At 47.5% G+C, this 20955-nt stretch overlaps 2 protein-coding genes across 5 annotated transcripts; one reads left to right on the top strand and one right to left on the bottom strand.

Annotated features, from left to right (window-relative positions):
* The first annotated feature begins 79 nt into the window (after positions 1-79).
* Positions 80-12664, top strand: LOC111937388 (meteorin-like protein). 3 transcript variants are annotated; one of them, XM_086857193.1, is made up of 6 exons: positions 438-870; positions 1631-2040; positions 2347-2406; positions 4786-4949; positions 10916-10986; positions 12156-12664. In XM_086857193.1, exons 1-5 carry the CDS (start codon positions 587-589, stop codon positions 10970-10972), a joined length of 975 nt encoding a protein of 324 aa, XP_086713319.1. In that variant the 5' UTR covers positions 438-586; the 3' UTR covers positions 10973-10986; positions 12156-12664. The 3 variants fall into 3 exon arrangements, with proteins under 3 accessions (XP_023794504.2, XP_086713319.1, XP_086713318.1); XM_086857192.1 differs by lacking the exon at positions 12156-12664 and having other exon boundaries at positions 10916-11052; XM_023938736.2 differs by lacking the exons at positions 10916-10986; positions 12156-12664 and having other exon boundaries at positions 80-870; positions 4786-7480.
* TRIM25 (tripartite motif containing 25) lies at positions 7229-16794 on the bottom strand. Of its 2 annotated transcripts, none has more exons than XM_086857190.1 (9): positions 16038-16794; positions 14898-14993; positions 14227-14460; positions 13602-13758; positions 12924-13001; positions 12480-12545; positions 11804-11830; positions 11385-11474; positions 7229-10699 (listed from the first exon to the last, which is right to left on the bottom strand). In XM_086857190.1, the coding sequence occupies exons 1-9, from the start codon at positions 16737-16739 to the stop codon at positions 10167-10169; spliced, it is 1983 nt and encodes a 660-aa protein (XP_086713316.1). In that variant the 5' UTR covers positions 16740-16794; the 3' UTR covers positions 7229-10166. The 2 variants fall into 2 exon arrangements, with proteins under 2 accessions (XP_086713316.1, XP_023794738.2); XM_023938970.2 differs by having other exon boundaries at positions 11385-11477; positions 16038-16774.
* Positions 16795-20955: the final 4161 nt, after the last annotated feature.

Here is a 20955-nt window from a genome sequence, read left to right on the forward strand (position 1 = left end):
TAACAGATGGCCGGAGGGTCCCGGGATGTGCCACCCAGCCGTGCCGAGGGCCATTGTCCCCTCCCGGCCGCGAAATCCCGATTCCACGCTTAAGAGCTGCCAAAAGAGCCTCGCTCTCCCAGACCCGCAAAAGAGCATCTCCCCGTGTCGTTCATTGAAAATATGGAGAGAGCAATGCATATAGAAATCTAATTATTGGCAGGCACAGCCCGGCTTTTAGCATGATAATCGTGGGCCCTGGAGCTTTCTTGTGCACGGACCCCTGAAAGAAAATCATGAAAGCAGAAGTTGAAACTATTGAATTTCCATCACTCATTCAATATTCGTTTTGATTATGTTGGCACGATTTTTGTTTGTTCCTAGACGGCGATGAGAAACTGTTATTAATCACTTGTAAATATTTCAGGGACAAAAGGGGGGCTGGCCGGCCCGGGCCATGGGGACAGCGGTGCGAAGGGTGACGGGGGGAGCTGCGGCTGTCCCCGGTGCTGGGGGGCGGGGGAAGGGGCCGGGACCCCCAGCCCACCCCCCTTTCCTCCCTTAAAGCCCTTAAAGCCCGGCCCGTTCCCTGCAGAGCCGCGGGCCCATGGCCTCGGTGCGGGGCTCGCCCGGGCTGCTGGCCCTGTGGGCCCTGCCGGCCCTGCTGGCCCTGCCGGCCCTGCCGGCCCTGCCGGCCCTGCGGGCCCTGAGGGCCCTGCCGACCCTGCTGCCGGCCCTGCTGGCCCTGCCGACCCTGTTGGCCCTGCGGGCCCTGCCAACCCTGCGGGCCCTGCCGGCCCTGTGGGCCCTGCCGGCCCTGCCGGCCCTGCTGCTGCCGCTGGCAGGGGGGTCCCGGCCGGGCAGCGCCGATCGCTGCAGCTGGAGGGGCAGGTGGGTGCCACGGCCGGGCTGGGGGCTGCGGCCACCGGGAACCGGCCCCGGGGACCGCGGGGAGGCAGCGGCCGGGTCTCACAGGCCTGGTGGGTTTACTTCAGTCACCGGCAGGGAAATAGGCCACAAACCTTCTCAGGCTTCTCAGATATTACGTCCTTTCCCTCTATGTTTTGCTTTATACTTTTCTTTTAACTAATTATGCTGGCACGGATTTGATTTTCGTAAGTGACTTCAGCAAAAGTAACTCTTCTGAAAGCAGTGGAGTTGCACAGACTTGAGCGAGAGCTCGGGGGAAGGGCCAGCACCACCCTTTTAATCAAAACATTTTCTGGATGAGTTTGTATTGGAAATATGTCATAACATCACTGTGCAGCTCCTGCTGTGAGTGGCTCTCACCCCCATCCACTCACTTGCTGGTGGGATTTTCTGGACAGCTGAGCCAGTTGTACCACAATGAAAAGTTTTGAGCTATTTAGCAGTGAGAAGCTGCCCTCTGAGATTTCTCAGGGTGCTGCAGGCATCCAAACATGGATTTGGTGAAAGGGGCTGAGGCTCCTTCCCGTGCACCCAGCTGTGAGCATTCCCTGTCCCTCTGTGGTTCCTGCGGCTCAGATCTGAGGGAAGGAGCCCAGTCCAGCTGGAGAAAGCCAATTTAAGCGTCATCAGGAGAGTCAGGAATAAGATCTGTATGTGCAGGTGATGCACACTGCAGTGGCTCCCATCCCCTGCTGTTACTGACAGTGCTGTTTCCCAGCAGTGGTTTGGGCTGGGAGCCCGGTTCCCGTGCCGTGGAGCAGATCCACCTGCGCTGCACCGAGGGCTCCCTGGAGTGGATGTACCCGGCACGAGCCCTGCGAGTGGTCCTGGAGCCCAACCTGGCCAGTGGCCAGCTCACCACGGTCTGCATCAAACCCGCCAGCGACTTCCAGGGCGCCAGCATCTACGTGGAACGTGCTGGGCAGCTGCAGCTGGTGGTCAGCGAGGCAGAGGGGGCTCGGGCCCAGCACGTGTCCTGCTTCAGTGCCCACACCCCACCAGGAGTGACCCTGTTCCTGCAGGCCAGCCCGCACAGGGACATCAGCCGCCGCACCGCCAGCTTCCAGTACGAGCTGCTGAGCAACCAGAGCAGCGCCGGCCACGACTCCAAACAGATGGCTCTCTTTGAAGGTAAGAGCAGGGGATCCACTTGGGGGGCAGATCTAAGGTGGCAGCTGATCCCCACTGAGCTGGTGGGGACAGAGGATGCCTTGGCACTGCAAGGGAGGCCCTGCTGCCCTGCAGTGCCCTCTCTGAGAACATCCTCTGTGCTTATTTCTTTGCTGTGGTGGTGCGTGAGTAACAAGAACTTTGGTTTGCATCTGGTCACAGTGCTCTCCAAGCTGGTAGTTCTGCCCCGTTTCCCCTCTGAATTCACCAGTCCTTTTGCAATGGGATGTACTATAGTGTTACAAGTAACTGCTCTGTTTCTTTTAGCTATGTGCCGTCCTTGTGACAACATGGAACTCCTTATGGCCATTTGCAGCAGTGATTTTGGTAAGCTGACTAAAGGGGAGTCATTCTGCCTTTAATTTATATTTATTATCTGGACTTATTTGCTGTTTTTCTAAAAATAATGGCATGACTGTACTCTCTGACTAGGGAAAGAAACTGGAAAATGGGGGGCAAAGTGAAACCTAGAAGGGAGAAGCTTTGCTGCCAAGGTCCTCATTTCCTGCAGGCAGAAAGGTTGTGAACTAAAACTGAACTGTGGGTAATGTTCGCAGGTGTGCTGCTGAGTCACAGATGCATAGATGGACACTCAGGTTGAACATGCTTGGTGTAGTCCTTTTAATCCCTTTGTACTTCTTTTTATCCCCATTATGAATATGCCTTCTCTCTCCTCTCACAGTTTGCACACTCCCTAGTTGTTTTTTCTGTAGAGGCAGTGAGTTGTTTGCAACTTAGCTGAATATTTAATGTGATTTAAACTTTCCTTCAGTGGCATCCTGGCTAGGTTTCATCCCTTATTAGGAAACAGCACAGTTATTAGTCTATAAGAAAAGAAATAATAAGAAACAGTTATATGATAATGCATTAAAATCTTTTCTCCATTTTTGTCAGCAATGCAATATGATTTTTTTCTTTCAATCATGATTTGTTAATTTTATTCCCACGTTTTTCCACATGCACATTTATACCTCTTTGATTAACTCGAATAGCTACTGCCTCTCCACATAGCCACAGTTCCATTGCTGTAAATGTACCTACATAAAGAAATAAAACCACAAACTCCATATTCAACATTTAAAAACCCCACCAAATCACTGGTTTCCCACCAGGGCTCACCATGCTTTAAGGCTGATAAAATCAGACACCAGCATCACGGTGCAAATACAAAACCAGTGCAGAGCGTGCTTCCTTAAGAGTGCTCCACAACTGGTAATTTTTATTCTTCTTCTAAATTAATTGGTGGGATCCAGCCTGTTGTTTGTCCTGGAGGAAGGTGCTGGTTCCCAAGTGGGCTCTGTCCCCACTGGAGACTGACAGATGTGGGGGCCAGGCACACAAAGGGGGCACTCACACTCACAGCAGCAACAGAGCAGAAGAAACAGCCCTTTGAACTGACTCTATTTATGGCCTGACTTCCGTGCCCTGCGCTCACAAATCGCTATCATCAGCTTTTCTGATTAGAGAAAATAGCTGCTAATGAAAGTGTAAATGACACTGGGAGTGAATGGGGGCTTTATGGTTGTCCTTAGCATGGGGGTCTGCAGTCACTGCTCCCCAAGCAGTGCAGGAGCCACTTGGAACACCAGGAACAAGTGCATTACAGCTTGTCAATAGACTTGGCTGCATCTGATGGAAAATGATCACACAAGGAGGGAGACAGAGAGCAGAGACATCTGTTACACAAAATTCTGGATTCCCTTGGAAATCTAAATAAATTAGGAAGTTCTTGAAAACTTTTGAGATAAGGTTTTTCTGCATCTTGGGTTGTTGAGTTTTCTGTACAAGAGTGAAGGAGTTTAGTGGCAGAAGGGTGATTGTGTAACTCTCACTTGCTGAAGAGCTCTTTCTCAAATGGTGGATGTTTCTGAGCCTTATATGGATGCAGGATTGAAATTAATTTAATTAGTAGAAGAATAATTGGTTGCTGTGAAAAATGGGGGCAGTGACAATGATAAAGGTGGCTTCAGGACAACAAACACCTGTCAGATGGGATGCTTCATTCTCCCTATGATGGATACAAAGAATGCAGTCAAACAGAAACAAACCTTCTTATGCTTTCCTTCCAGCTGGGATCCTTCTGGGAGAAGGAGGTACATGTATGCAAAGTGATTTTTAAATAAGGCTTCAAGAAAAGTCACTTTAAGGGTCCTGAGTTGTTCACCGCCTCCCAAAATGTCTTTTGGTGGATGGATTACATAGCCTTTTGAGAGAGAAAAAAACCACTAAACCTTTAAATGAAAAACATTTAACAAACTCTCATTTTTTTTTTCTGACCAAATCATATTCGGATTCTTCTTGGATCTCTGTTAGTGCTGTGAAAGGAAAAGCTCCAGAGTCCCCTGGAGTCAGGAAGGAGGTGTCTGTGATAGTCATTGCCTTGGAACACAACTGAAAAAAATTAATCCCTGAGCTGACCTCTTGTCATGTGCTTTTTTATCTTCCACTACTTTGCATTATCAACCTTTTTCCTGTAGTGTAGCTGGTTTTAGTCATAAAGCACAATTCCAAGGACATAGCACAGCTTGTGTGGGGATCCCCCGTGCAAAGGATGCAATGTAAGCTCAGAAATGTGTCCACATGCAGGTGGTAGGTGTAAAAACTGCACAGCAAAGCTGCTCTCCAGTTATTTTATTCACTGAGCTCGTAGTACCTGAGCTGTTCTCCTGCTGCTCCATAACCAGATTCTGTTTTCTTCACATCCAGTGGTGAAAGGATCCATCCAAAACGTCTCCCACGACTCAGAGAACCGCATGTCCCAGGTGGATGTCCGTGTCCAGAAAGTCTACAGGCAGAAAAACAGGATTTTCCAGCAGGAGGAAGGGAGTGGGGAGTGGAGAGGCCCCATCCAAACCCTTCTGCAGTGCAAGGTGAAGAAGGGAGGGGGAGATTTCCTCTTCACTGGGAATGAACACTTTGGGGAAGCCTGGCTGGGCTGTGCCCCTCGGTTCAAGGATTTCATGGTGGTTTACCAGGCTGCCAGAGAAAGGGGAGCCAACCCTTGTGAGTTTGAGCTCAACTGACATCAGAGACACTGTAAAAATTTCAGCCTAGTCTTTGGATATTGAATCTGGAGCAGAGTTAAAGCTAAAGTTAACAATTCCACCCAAACTGGGACCTGGAGGATTTCCTGGAGATAATGGCTCTGTGAGCCCTGTGAACTTTGACTTTTAACTCACATTAATTTCTTTTCCTTCACATTTTCTTTGCCTCATGAGATAACTCTGGATTTTGGAAAGACAGTGTTTTGGGGGAAAGTTAGAAAGCAGCCTGTGCTCAGTACTAGAAAAGTCTCTCTAACATCCCTTGCTCTGTGTAAATGTTATGTGCTTTTTCTCTGGATATTTTTCTCCTCTCCCCAGTCTCTGTTTGATTTCCTTTACAGGCAAATGTGAAAACTCTTTCTAGGAGGAAAAACTACCTCTAAAGCAAAAAAAAGCCCTTTCTTCACCAAAAATTACTTGATTTTTAAATTGGAACATAGATGCTATAAAAAGTACTTGCTCTTTTCTGACATTGAAAAACATTAAGGAGTTTAATACAAACACAGACAAAATGCAGCTAAGTTGCCTCCTTAAAGTTTTGTTGAACTAATTTAGGATCAAGAATTGCTCTATTTTCACCTAAATTATGTGCCTCTTTTCAATTAGCTTTTATTATTTGATTGGTGGCTCCTCCCACCCTCCCTTAGTGCTTTAGCCAGACTCACATAATTGCCTGTATTTTATGTAAATGGAATTGCTACACCGTAAAATGAAATACAAATGTGTCTACCACACAGAGCCCATAAATGGTGTGAATAAAGCCATTATTTCCCATGTAGTGGCATCTGATTGCAGCCTGAGCCACACCAGGCTGACAGATGTGAGCCCGTGACAGGGCCTGGAGAAAACTGAATGAGGAGAACTCTGACAGGCCACAATTAATTGACTTTTGGAATGACTCCTCTTTTCCACAGTTCTACTTGGCTGAGCAAGATTCACAAATTGCTGTCTTGAACTTTTTTATGGAACAAAATAGCTGCCAATGAAAGTCTAAATGACATGAGCTTTGAATAGGAGTCATACAATGACCAAACTGTGACATGTTTTTAACTGACATTGATTACTTGAGAAGTAGCAACCACTTAATTGTGAGGAAATTAGGAAGGGGAGAAGAAATGGGAGGGAGTCAGAGGAATGGGTACAGAAATATAGTCTGTTAAATACAATTTTACTAAAATAGGGAATGTCTTGATAAACATTTTTACATATATTCACAGAGTATGATTTGGATTCTAGGTCAGTTTTTCTTTTTGATGTGAAAAAGTAATCACAAAGCTAGATCAAGAGGAAATGTCATTAGCAAGGAAGAAAACAGACCTTGCATGAATATGATCGTGCTGACTTCCCTCAGTACCTGCTCAGGCCCCTGGCTGTAGTCACAGTCAAGTTTGCACAGACATAAAATACCTGTCTGTCATTGGAAACTGAGGCAAAGCTTTGACAGACCTAACTGACCTCCTGATCCCAGGGACATCATGGGAAAGTAGCAAAAATGAGGAATTTTTCCACCCTTTCTTAGTTTTTGCAGTACCCATCAAGTGCTCAAGCAACACCAGTAAAGTTTCTCTCCCAAAACCTTCCTCAGCCCAAGGCACTTGCAGAACTTTAGGTGGAAATGTTTAACTTGTTTCATGGATGCTTTGCTTGGGCTGATTTTTAAATCTATTGAGGCACCACAGCAGCTCCCTCCGAGTTGTTTTCCAGTGGCCACATGGGGAAGCAGCAGCTTGCAATTCCACTGGGTGGTATCAGCAATCATCACCTATTGCTGCTTCCAAGTGTAACTCAGGCTGGCAGATGCTGGATCTCACCAAAGGCTTTTTAAAGCAGTTCCACACTGGTCCTCCAGCTGAGGAACATGGTTTTCCTTACCCATAAAGGTCTCTAGCTTTGTTCACTGGGAAAGATGATCTCCTCATCCTCAGTGAGGAAGCAGCATTACTGATAACTGGTGTGTGGCGCAGGGGGAGGAGGCAGTTTTGGACCAGTCCAAAGAACACCACAGCTCTCCCATAAACCAGTGAGTGATGCACTAAGAGCTGTTCTTGTACCCTTGTGCCTTCACTTCTGCCTCCCTCCCTGAACAGAAAACAAAACATTCAGAGTCAGGGTTTCCTGTGAGTGTTTATTGAATTTAAACCATCACCATTCACCAGCCACCACAAGCACATGGAGCAGATCCAAATCCATGGTGGTGGCCCTGCCTGTGTGGACAATAACACACCTCATACAAACTGAAGTACAGGGTTGATATATCAGTATAATCAACAGGTTTATAACTACATAAGCATTCCTTTCCCAAAATACACTGTTTTACTGATGTCTTTAATTGAAGATTAAACATTCATTTATTTTCATTTGGCAACTTTTTTTTTATTTACTCTCACTTTTATGTTAAAATGCAAATCAATGCACATCTTTGCGGTGTTAACACCAGAATTAGTTCTTTTTCTAGAATAATTTGCTTTATTTGTAATACTAAAAAGAGAATTACAATTTAAAAATATGCTCCTTTATATGTCTTGTTTAAAACCAGTGCAGCTCTGACAAGTACTGCCCAAGTAAAACCACTTCAGTTGTGTTGAAAAGGTTTTAAAATGATCATTTAAATGATTTAAATTTATCATGCAGTAACTAGGATTTTTCCTAAACACACTAATTGGTTATAATAGTTATATCACATTAATATTCCAATATATGCAAGATACCTGAAGCTAACCAAAACAACATTTCTCAGAAGCCACAGATTGGTCCTAGTAATGCCAAGGTCACCATTTCCATCCCCATACGAATCATTCACTTAAGAGCTGGACTCAGTGATCCTTGTGAGTCCCTTCCAATTCAGAATATTCCGTGATTCTGTGAATTCCAAATTAACAGAACTTCACTCTATGACTTGTAGTCACTCATAGCACAAAAGAAAAGCAAAACACAGGATCAGGGGCCCAGCAGAAGGCTTGTTTCACTGTCTGGTAATGCAGGGCACCTCCTGTGTTCCACGTGCTTGGTCCTACACCCATGTCCCATGTCAAGAATCCCACTTTGTCCAGTCAGGCAGAATAAAAGCTGCTCTTTACTTTGTCTGGGTGTCCCTCCAGACTATGGCCACAGAAGCCCATAGACTCAGAGGGCAGTACTGACACCTCTTTAAAGTCAAGAAGCAAGGAACAGAGGATGGGGACTTTCTCCACTGCACAGACTGCTGGAGCAAGTTTTTGCCCACAGTCCAGGGGACAGAGCACTCCTTCAGCACCCTGCTGAGTGCATCTGCAGCCCTGTGGCACAGCCAAGCAGCAAAAGGATTTTTCAGAGGGAATTGCTCTTATCTTTCACTGCTGAAAAACTGGAAGAGCAGAAAACCCAGTTTGTCATCCACTGTTGTCTCCCAGCAGAGCACAGCCACCTTCTGCACCTTTTGCAGAGCTCTGCTCAGGCTGGGAGTTTTAGTGCTGACTGTGCTTTGGGAAGTGAAGACCCTTGAGAGGGTAGAACTGCTCCAAAGACAGCCATGGCACTTTTAGATCCACCATCAATTCCATATCCTATTCTGACCAAAAAATTGGAATAAATGAGACCAGTGCTACCCTTGACAAAGTACTAAGGGTTTACAAACCGAGTAAAAATAGAGACACCAAGCCTGAATTCCTGAAAGCCTCTCTCCAAAGCACTTTGGCTAATGTGGAATGTAGTCACAGAGGTTCTTTTCAGCCTTTTAACAATTCCCTGCCAAATTGCCAGCAGTGGCTTTGTGTTCTATTTCACCAAGTCCTGTAAGGGGAGTTTTACAAATCAAAGTCCAGGACAGGTCTCGTCTGAGTTTCCCATGGGCTACAAGAAGTAAGAACTGGCACACTAAGTCCAGAGGCACCAACAAGATACAGGACCAAGAACTATGAGATCCAAATACCTTGATTGCCTACAGATTGTTTTAAAGTTATAAGTAAGAAGTACAGATTTCTCTGTACCTGGTGAGAACTTCTGAAGACATACCACAACTCAAAGAACAACAGGAGAATTAAAAATCCATCCCAGGAGGAATGGATGCATATTCTCCTTTGTGCTAATCCTCTGTATGTCAAGACTCACCCTGTCTGCCCACAGACCTCATGCAGAGAGGAACAGCATTTTCCAGATACTTGCACTCTGACTTGAGACTCCTCAAACTGGAGTCTCAAAAACATGAAAGAAATCCAGTTTCTACCACCTGAACAACAAAAGATAAACCAGCAGAGAATATCCCACCTCATAAAGAGGAAAAGCTTTATGAGGGGAGACCCTGAGAACAGGAATGCACCCCCTGAACTCCTCAGCACACACAAAACCCCAGCACTGAAGAGCCTTCAGCGTGAAGATGTGAAGCATGCTCTGGGTCACATGACACAGAATGCTTCATCCCAAAATCTTCATCACAGGATGCACAGCACTGCTCTGCTCTGTCTTCCTGACAACTCTGCTATATTCCCCAAGTCTGGGTTAATGTAATTTGTTTACTGGTGATTCTAATATAATTTCTTTCCCATCAATTCTAAAAGTCTCTGCAGTTCCATTTGATGAGATCTGTCCTATTGGCTTTTATAACTCAGAGCCATAAGAGCTGAACTTAGGGGTTTAACAGCTCTTTCTGTAGCACCTGGTAGAGTCATAGACTGAGAACACCTGTATGGACAACAGTCTTCACAGGCAAAAGGGCAACAGTGAGACCTCCATCAAAGCCTGAATTTGTCACGGAATTCTTCCTGTTTCTTTCTCAAAGGGGTTATTGCTACCCACAGAACACATTAATTCTGTTGCTCCTTTAAAGGAAACCACAGAAGCCACAGGGGCCACATTTACCACTTGATTTTAGGGCAATCAAGACCTTTGCAAACTACTGTAGTTTTTACTATCACCAACATTTTGCAAAATCACTATCTAAAGGCTTTAGCAATTCAGACCAAAGAATTAACAGATTTCCTAAACTGCTTAAAAGAGATGATAACTTTTGTATCAAGCAATCAATCTTTGAGACAGATTATTAAATGAACTAAACTGAGATACAAGATCTTAGTCTTTCATGTGACAGAGAGAGAGAACAGCATCACTGGAAAACAGCCAGAAGGCTGGGTACAAGGCTTCAGTGAACTGAGCTTTGAATTTATAGATCAAGTTATGCTTCTCCCCCACCGCTGTGAAAATCACAAACCCCCCATCACAGTGCAGCAGCACCCCAATCTTGGTAGCCTTTGTGTTGGGCAGGGACTTTTCCACGTCGTTGTGCCAGGATGATATTTTGGAGTTGAGCCACTCGATGCACCAGGACTTGCTGTTCCTGCCCAGGCGGCTGTCGGGGCCCTGCCGCTCCATGCTGCCGTAGCACACCCCGATGCCACAGAAGCTGCCCTGCTGCAGCTGCACCTCCCAGTAGTGGATGCCTCTCTTGAAGCACTGGAAGCCCAGCACCTGGCGGTAATCGGTGAAGCGCTGAGGGTGGTACTTGTGACCTGTGAAGGTGTCCGAGATGGACATCCTGGTGTAGTTCTCAGCCAAAACCACCGTGCTGTGAGCTGTGTTGTAATCCAGAGTGATGTTGGCAGCATCTGCAATGACATTAATCACTAATCACTAACTGAAGGTACTGAAGAACAAAGCGCTTTTATTTATCCCACCCTGCACCAGCACTTGTTGCTGTGTTTATTTGCAGCTCTGCTCTCCTCAGTGCAGCCAGGTCTTGGGGCCACAGTAAAAGCTGGGTTCAGCTGCAGCTCTACATTACACAACAGGCAAATGGAGACTGGTTTTCTTCCTTCCTGCAGCCTCACAGGATCCCTTCATCACCCAAATACACCCTGGCAAAAGAAGACGATTGCTGATCTGGCAGAAAAAGGTATTCCATGTTGTATAGCATCTTAACAGGCCATCATGGGCTCATATAAAAGTCTGCATTTAAAAAGAACATTTAAAAAGAATCCAGTGTGTTACACTGTATTTCTAGGCTACCCTAATGCTGTCTTTTTCAGGGAAACTAAAGTCATTACTTAAAAACTTAATTTATCTTCATAAAGATACTTGGATGATGAAAATTAATTTGATTCATCTGGCAAAAGAACCACTTAGAAACTTCCTGCCCCCTTTTTCTCCAGAAATTTCCTTCATTTGTAACAACCTATTAAGCAAATAAAACGCCCTCAGAAGTATTTTTGTCAGGTAACTACAGAGGACACATAACACCAGTAGAACAAGAGCAAAGTTCATCTTTAAGGAGTGTAATGTTGGGTGTCTTACACTGCAGAAGCTCCTCTCTGGGTTTCTTCAGGAAGCTGTCAATGAGCTCTTTAGCAGCAGCAGCAGATGTGGTGGTTGGTGTAGTGGTTACTGCTGTGTCAACAGAAGAGAGTTTGGCCAGTTGGGAAGAGACCTCACATATTTAACATATTTAACATATTTAACAGCCCATCACAGACACACTCAGGCTGGAGCTGATCTGCTGCCCCATGCAGGGTTAACCTCAGTATTAACTGTTCACTGTCATGTCAAGTTTTCAAAATCCCACTCTCTGGACAACTTCTCTCAGTGTTTGATTGCTCTCACAGTGGCCAGCAAGAGCTGAACTTTTGCTCAATACACCAACACTAATGACCATCTTATAATTATAAGAGCAGACAATGAGAATTAGAATAGGCACGATGAAAGTTTGGACTCACCAACTTTAGCAGCTTTCTTTTTCTCTTCTGGAGCGGGGGGAAAGAAAAAAGCAAACTGTGAGTTCTACTGGGGGGCAAAAGCCACTGGTAAGACTATGTCAGCTGTGACACCATCAGCATGGCTCTTTGAAGCTGCAGCAGTAAAGAGCTGACAGTCAGCAGGCTGAAGCCAAGTACAAATAACCTCACACTGAAAAGCTGCATATCAAGAAGAATCTTTCATTTGCTTCCCATTTCACAGCGTCATAAGCCTGGAAGGAGCTTGATCTCCCCATCCAGGAGCAGTGTGTTTGGGCATGTACAATACTCCTGTTCCCATGAGGAACACTGACTGTTCCTTTCCATTTCACAGCAGAGCTTTTAGTGCAACACCACGAGTTGCAGCTCCATCCCAGTCCTGCTTCCCCAGCACATCCCCCCGACTGCTCCACACCCAGCACTTGGACCATGTGGCAAGAGCTTCCTGGAAATAACTGAACTTGGTTCTTAATGGTTGATTTACTTCAAAAAGAAAACATGGAAGATCATCCAAAGAGGCTACAGTGCCCATTAGTTCTGCTATCTGGACAAAACAGTACTGAAAGTCCCCACTAGAACCTGCCACAAAGACCATCACCCCAGCTCTAGACTGGAGGCAGCAAAATGTTTGAGGAAGGCTCCTTTAATCAGCACTTACTGGTATCTGTGTTCACCTGCAAAGTGGTTTGAGCCTGGGTACTGGTTTTCTCTTTGTGCACCTGGTCTGTGAGGGAGGAAGAAAAAACACAGAACATGAGCAGATCCTAAGCAGACCTCAATACATACAAATCTATCAAAGAAACCAAAAAGTGTTTGGCACAAATTAAAAAAACTTGCAACAGCCACAGGGTGGGGAGGCTCTGCTTTGCTTTACAGCCCACACTGACACCACTACAGGCTCAGGCACCGTGCAGTTCACCTGTCCAGCTCACACAGCATCATCCATCCCCCAATATCCCAAAGCACCCTCCCTTCCCTGTGCCAAGGTGCTCACTGAGGTCATCACTACATCACCACAGCAAACAGATCTTGGATAAATGCTCCAACTCTCATTTAACAGTAAAGCCATAGTTAGGACAGGATGATGTTCTGTAGTACTTACGAGGTCCACAAGCCTTTTTTCCAACAGGAGGTTTGTTTGGATGAGCTGCTGGAGGGGCCTTAATTTTCACAGGTTTGGCTGCAATGGTGATAATTTACATTATGGCCAGGAACAGTCATGCACTAGTGAGGAAATCTTTCCATCTTATTTTTCACTTATATGAACTGAAGTGATATTTGGCAGAGATGGGAACTCCCAGAGATGGGCACACCCATGCCCCAGTCCAAAAGATAATTTGGCTGCTAAGTAGAGCTTTGTTCCACCACACTTACACAATCAGCACCTTTACAGTTGGGTAAACTGAACTCTAAAGCCTTTCAAATCTCCCTCCAAATCCACGTCCTAACCACATCCAACCCTGCCACATAGCAACACCATAAATTACACTGAGGAAGAGAGGCTGAGCTGGGCCAGAAGGGTGTAATGTGATACTCGTCAGCTTATCCAAGTATAGACAGCAGTGAAGAAACTGGCATGTTTTGTCTCCCAATTTAGCCCAGACTGTAAAGGTTTTGTGTGGAAATGGAGCAGTGCAGAGACTGGAAAACACAATTTACATTACCCGACTGTATTTGTTGCACTTTTTAAAAAAAATGATATTTGGACTGGAGAGGCAAGATCCCTCATTTCAGCTCAAAGCAAAATTAGAAAATGCCAATTTCCCCACTGATACAGTACCTTCATCTTTTTTCTCCCTACTCTGAATCAATGAAACTTTCACTATGTCTTTGAGGATAATGGCAGACTGGTAAGTGGAATGCATCACATTTTGGTCCATTTCAACTACAGGAACAAAAGCCTCTTTTGTTGATGTTCGTTGCAGTGCTGCTGCTCTCTGAAATGACAAATGAGAGACCACCTTGTGTAGCACACAGAGAAAAATACAACCAACTTACTTTAAATGGGGTAGAGTTTGTACATTCATCTCAAATTCAAGGGAACAAAGGCTACAGTCAGACACAGCTCATGGCAAAATTCCAGCAGCAGCTCAGATGCCTTAATTCCCAATGGTACCTGAATCAATGAGCAGACAGGTCACAGCACAGAGCTGCCACACCCCACAGAGGTGACTCCTGCCCAGTGACTCCTCTGCCTGTGGACTGAGGAAGTTACCAGACACCCCTTCTGCATTCTTTCACTGATATTTGTGTACTTTTCAGTACATCCTCTGACAGCAGGTTCTTGCACACCCCTGCATCTCTATTTGACTGGAAGTCTCTGGAGAGCAGGATGACCACAGCAGCTTTTTGTCATTCTGCATTCTAGAATGAGGAATAGGATTCACATTTAAATGACGCGTTACCTTCAAAAATAGAACGTCATCACTTTCAGTCAGTGCCATCTCAATCTGATCTTTGAGAGACAGAACTTCTTTCTTCTTATTTCCCAGAACACTATAAATATAATCAAATTTATTCCAAACTCTCTTTTCTTCCTCCGTAATTGCTTTCATGATCTCATTTTCTCTTTCTTCAATTAAAGCTTTAATTTCTGAAAACTCATTTCTGATCAATTCCTTCTTTCTTGAAGCTGTCTCCTGGAGCAGAAAGAGCAGATAGGCACTGGTTTCAAAAGAACAGTTTGTAAACAAAATACTCTCAGCGCTACTGCAGGAAAGCCTCTGAGGAACAGGTGGGCTTCTCTTCCCTGAAACAGGCAAGAAAAGAGCTGTGGATTTTTATGTGATTTGGAAAGAAAACTCCTTCCCTCACAAGGAATGGAGCCCTTTGTCAGTGCTGCCCTCACGTGAGGATATAAAACCTTGAACAGTGCCTGGTTTACTCCCATCTCCCACAGAGCTGCCCGGCCCTGCCAAAACTCCTCTTTTCTGTTCCTTCCTAGGAAGGAACACCTTCTCCTTCCAATGCAGCCTCAGTACTACAGCCGTTGTCACAAGGGTACAAACACCAGCTCCAGGCAGTGGCCAGAGGGTGCCAGGCAACCTGAGAGCTCTCTGAACAGTCACCCACTTACAGCAGACTGGTTCTGGTTTGTTTTCACCGTGCTCATTGCCCGGGCAGTTCTTTCACTCTGGTTATGCAGCTCCACCAGTTTTTTCTTCAGCACCGACTGCAACAGGAGAGACCAGAAAGTATTTCAGAGAGGCAGTTGTCACGTCTGCTCTCAGTTTTAAATACTCTTGTATGCTTTTAGTACTTTCAGCTTAAAACCTATCTTCCCTTCAACCTCAGAGGGTGTAAAAGCACTGTCCTGCACACGTGTGCCTTACCCACACCCTCCCCACCTCTCCCAACAGCAAGATGCCATTGTTGACACTCTCCTCACAAAGAACCCAGAGCTTTCATCAGTGCAGCAGTTCTCATGCTAAGAATAAATGTTACATGAGCTCTCAGGTCGGACTTTGGGTACCAAGTTGATGCTACTGTTCACCCCTCTCCTTTGGAGAATTTTCTCATTCAGATGTGATTTACCTGTTCCTTTAGTTCAAGATCCTGCTAAGCTCAATCAGGGCTAAGTTCTGCAGCTAAGCTGTGTACACACTCACTGAACAGACGGGAGTTTGGCCACCTAAACTTTTTTGGCATCTTTTTTACTCATCCACACTGATTTTCAGCTGTGCTGGAAAATAGAAACACCACGTTTCCCTCCCTTCTACTCTGTGAACCTCCTTCTCCCTTTCTTCTACACACCTGAGATCTCCCTAGGATATCTTTATAACTCTTCTGTTTAAGAACATTTGCAGAGGAACGTCAGCCCCTCAGGCTGTGACAAGCCCTGGCAGGGAGCAGAGCAGAAGAGGAGTCTCAGAGTTCTGGGAGAGTATGGGAGGCTTCACTGGTGAGCCCAGCCCAGGAGCTGGCAATCAACTCCCTGACAGTGCCTTCCCAGACCCCTGCCCCTGAGCAACTTCTTGGGGAGGAAAACGCAAGGAACGATTCTGCGGACGTGCCTGAGCACACGCTGGAGGGCAGATAACACTTTATCAATGCCAGACACCAGATTTACAGTCCATGTCTTGCTCTGGCCTGTGCCCCGCGCTCCAGAGCGGCTCTCCAGGCAGCGGGGGAGCCAAGGGGCGCTCCGGGCTGCCCTTGGGAGGCTGTTCCAGCCCCGGGGGACACCGGCCAGCCCCGCCTCGCCCCGCCTGCTCACCTGGGCAGCGGCTTTCGCCTGCTCCAAGGGGCTGGTGGGGCACGTCTTGTGCCCGAGCAGGCAGAGGGAGCAGATGCAGACGCCGTGCTGGCTGCAGAAGAACTCAAAGAGCCGGTTGTGCTGGGGGCACTTGCGCTGCTGCAGGTCCCGCAGGGGCGGGCAGAGCTGGTGGTCGCGGAAGGCGGGGCTGTCGCGGTGCGGCCGCAGGTGCTCGGCGCAGAAGGACGCGGTGCAGGTCAGGCAGGTCTGCACGGCCGGCGCCTCCTGGCAGCTGTCGCAGGACACGGGGGGCTCCCCCGCCCAGCAGCCCCCCGCCTCCCCATCCTCATTTTCCTCTTCCTCGCCCTTGGCCCCGGCGCGGCCCTGGAGCTGCTCCACCACCCGGCACAGCACCGTGTTCTTCTGCAGCTGCGGGCGGCCCGCGAAGGTGGCCCGGCACTGCGGGCAGCTGAAGCCCCCCGAGAGGCCGGCCCAGCTGAGCTCCAGGCACGAGGAGCAGAAGTTGTGCCCGCAGGGCACCGTCACGGGGCTGCTGAAGAGGCAGAGGCAGATGGAGCAGGTGAGCTCTTCCTCCAGCCCTGACAGGCCCGACTCCGACTCCAGCGCCGCCATCGCCCCGTCCGCAGCTGCCCCAGGAGCCAGACGCGAAACTCGGAGAAACGAAACTACGGCCGGGGCTTTCCGGAAAACGACGTGTCCCATCCCCGCCCCGACGGGAGGGGCGGCGGCCGGGGGCCGGACCCTGCGGCGCCCGCCCATGCCCGGAGGGAGCCCCGGGGTGCGGGGGGCTCTGCCCTGCGCAGCGGGACCCCGGGCCGGGGACGCGGCTCCGGGGGGCTCCGAGCCGGGGCAGCGGCACTCGGAGGTCGGTTCTCAAGCGGGTGTTTGCCGAGCGGTGCCCCCCGCGCTGCCCGGCTCCGCACGGGACTCGGGGCTGCTGCGAACCTCGAATTCCCCCAGCACCGCCCCAGCTGCTCCGAGCTGCGGGTAACCTGGCTGCTGGAGATCCCTTTTGGGCTGGAAAAGACCTTAGAAATCATCTGTTTGCAACTGCTGGTGTCAGTGCAATGTTCTTAAATCACACAGGTTACTGCATTGTGATTGTGGAAATCATCTCAACAGAAGACGCTTCCACAAATTTCTTTTTCCCAGTCTGAGTTCAATAATCACTGTTTCTAACAGGAACATTGATGCTGAATAGCAGCATGACAAGTACTCCTGTCTTAACTAACTTGACCCCAAATTCTTCCCGTGGTCTCTTCCTCATCTGTCTTCTTCCCTGTCTGCTGACATCCCAGGGACTTCCTTGGGGCCCTCTAGATTCCTCCACCCATGCTGACAGCAGGGATGAAATGGAGCAGTTTGGCTCAAACTCTGTGACTCCCCTCCCAGTAATTTAAACAGAGCCTGATGGGCTGCAGCAGCAGGAGCCGTGTGCTCTCAACTCTTTTCTAGTGGGCAAAGAAAACCTTGTGTGGAGAACTGCTGAGCTTCCCTTTAGTGTCATTCAAAAGTATTAGCAGGCAGTCTTGTTGGTGTTAGTCCTTGGGGACTTCCAATAATGTTCAGGAGTTACACAGAATCACAGAATGAACTAGGTTGGAAAAGACCTTTGAGATCGTCAAGTCCAACCTATGACCTAACCTAACGCTTCCTCATCAACTAAACCATGGCACTGAGTGCATGTCCAATCTTTTAAACACCTCCAGGGATGGTGACTCCACCACCTCCCCAGGCAGACCATTCCACTGCCCAATGACTCCTTCAGTGAAGAATTTTTTTCTAACATCTAACCTAAACTTGCCTTGGCACAGCTTTTAGGATTGTGTCTTCTCATTCTGTCAGTGCTGCCTGGGAGAAGAGACCGAGCCCACCTGGCTGCAGCCACCTTTCAGGGGTTGTAGAGAGTGATGAGGTCACCTCTGAGTCTCCTTTTCTCCAGGCTAAACAACCCCAGCTCCCTCAGCTGTTCCTCACAGGGTTTGTGTTCCCAGCCCCTCACCAGCCTTGTTGCCTCCTCTGGACACGTTTGAGTGTCTCAAGGTCCTTCCTAAACTGAGGGGCCAGAACTGGACACAGCACTCGAGGTAAGAAGTACAAGTGGGTACTCGAGGTAAGGGGAAGCCAAGTACAGGGGGAGAATGACCTCTCTGCTCCTGCTGGCCACACCATTCCTGATCCAGGCCAGGAGCCACTGGCCTTTTTGGCCACCAGGGCACATTCTTCTGGCTCATGTCCATGACATTGCAAAAATCACTCAAAAGGAGCAATGGTGGGTGGTCTATTACAATTGAAATCAGCTCCTAGCCAGTTCTTTCGGGATGATAAAATTAAATCTGGAGAAACATTGTAAAGCTATGTTATTACAGATAACATGGACTTGTACCTACATAAATTATCCCTCCAGCTTGTAACACTCCTTCGGGATAAGCTGCAGAGGGGTTGTGTGTCACAGGGCTCTGAGTCACTGCTCAGTAACAGATACAGGTGCAGAAAGGACAATGGAGGAATTTGGAGCTGCAGGGCTGTGACAGGAGCAAAAGTTCAGGGATCAGCTCTGTCATATGCTGGAGGGTGGAGGAGTTTCCAGGGGATGGGCACATCGCCACGGGTTTACAATGTAGTTGGGGTGTGCTGATCAGGACTTTGTAACTGCTGTCAGAGGAAATGCAAACACCTGACAGGGGGCGGCTGACAGTGGCTGCAAAGGAACATTCTTAGAGAGCTGTGCTGTGCATGAGTTGGGACCGAAGAACAGCTCCTAATTTTTGCATTTTTTATTTTTTGAGAGGTGAACAAACACCCTGGGCTTATCTGGACTTATCTGGAAGCCTCTGACATCTTTCAAAGACTCAGCACCTTCACTGAATTTTCTGTGGCACTCACGTGGTATCCACTGATACGGACAGAGGTATGCAAATATAAAGGGTAAATATACACCTTCACAATTGTACTTTTCGCTTCTGGAGGATAGCACAGGATATTTAGAGCTCAGATGAGCAATTTAAGTTCTCCATTATCAAAGAGGGCTTGAAATTCTGGTTTAGAAAAAGCCCAACCACTCCTGTTGTCTAAAAGACAATAAAGTTTTAACATAAAAAATTACTGCTACCATTTAAATAGCTACTGAAGTTATTACTCGTTTGCTTGCAAATACTTGAGAACTTCCTGTGATTCTGAACTAAATCTAACCCCTTGCCCAGACACTGCACATTCAAAGTGCCTTGCAGAGCCCAAGCAGGGCTTTAGAAGCACAGTGGGATAAATTGTACCTCGCATTCTGCCCCCAGCAAAGGAGCTGGCCAGAGACAGGAGAGCCCCAGGGACAGAAAGGCAGCTGTCAGGGTTTGTTCAGCGTTTCACAACCTCCCTGTGGGATTCATGTGCACATTGTCCCATCCCAGCTTCCTCAGAGCAGGAGGTGGATGGGACAGGGAGGGCTTGGGCTGCCTGTCCTTGGTCTGATTTGAACTGAGCAGTGAAGCAATAGCTTCACACAAACTTGGTAACAATGGGTAAATAAAACTCAAGATTTTACCTTCAAAACACCCTCTCTCAGGGGTGTATTTGTTTTACAGCATCACCTGTTTGGCACAGCCAGAGCAACTCTACACCCATTTAGTTCATGCCCAAAATGCACAGTATGCAATGGAACAAGAGGTGCTTTGAAACACCTGTCTTTTTGTTGCAACTTCCTAAGAATTAACAAGTAACAATTCCCTTAGAAAAACAATCTTTCCATTAATTCCCACTGTCTGAGCATGACTGTGCTCCTGCCTGACATCTTCTTTTCATCTAGTTTGCAATAACATCCACACAAATCTAACTGAACTTTTATTTAAAAAAACAAATCCTAGCATAAAATAACGGCGTCTGAAAAGAACCACAATGCACAAATTCATTTTACTTGTACAAAAATATTTCCTTCACAAACAAGACATTTTAATAGGGCTGATGAATAAATGCACAGTACTTTGATTCATGCACTAGGTCAGAGTACATGACAGCTAAACCATATTGCACGAATTTTCAGGTGCTTGTATCTAGGGTTTGTTTTTTTCCATGTTTTTCCTGTAGGAGTTAACTGCCTAGGACAGGGAGTATCTGAAAGTGTAAGACTTGTCAAGGTTCCAGAGGTACAAGGTGCCCTCTCAATGGTGAATGGTGCTGCATCCATTTGGCAGCCAGTCACCAGTGGTGTCTCTCAGGAGTCTGTGCTGGACCAGTTCTGTTCAATATTTTTATTGATGACATGGATGAGGGTATTGAATCTTTCATTAGTAAATTTGCAGGTGACACTAAGCTGGGAGCGTGTGTTGGTATGTTGGAAGGGAGGAGGGCTCTGCAGGGAGACCTGGAACAGTTGGATGGGTGGGCACAGTCCAATGTGATGAAGTTTAATGGGTCCAAGTGCCGAGTCCTGCATTTGAGCCACAACAACCCTCTGCAGCGTTATAGGCTGGGGATGGTGTGGCTGGACAGTGCCCAGAAAGGGACCTGGGGGTGCTGGTGACAGCAGCTGAACACGAGCCAGCAGAGTGCCCTGGTGGCCAAAAAGGCCAATGGCTCCTGGCCTGGATCAGGAATGGTGTGGCCAGCAGGAGCAGAGAGGTCATTCTCCCCCTGTACTTGGCTTCCCCTTACCTCGAGTACCCACTTGTACTTCTTACCTGGAGTGCTGTGTCCAGTTCTGGCCCCTCAGTTTAGGAAGGACCTTGAGACACTCAAACGTGTCCAGAGGAGGCAACAAGGCTGGTGAGGGACTGGGAACACAAACCCTGTGAGGAACGGCTGAGGGAGCTGGGGTTGTTTAGCCTGGAGAAAAGGAGACTCAGAGGTGACCTCATCACTCTCTACAACTCCTGAAAGGTGGCTGCAGCCAGGTGGGCTCGGTCTCTTCTCCCAGGCAGCACTGACA

Source organism: Cyanistes caeruleus, chromosome 19 (assembly GCF_971803275.1).
Source record: "Cyanistes caeruleus chromosome 19, bCyaCae1.hap1.1, whole genome shotgun sequence".
Taxonomy (NCBI): domain Eukaryota; kingdom Metazoa; phylum Chordata; class Aves; order Passeriformes; family Paridae; genus Cyanistes; species Cyanistes caeruleus.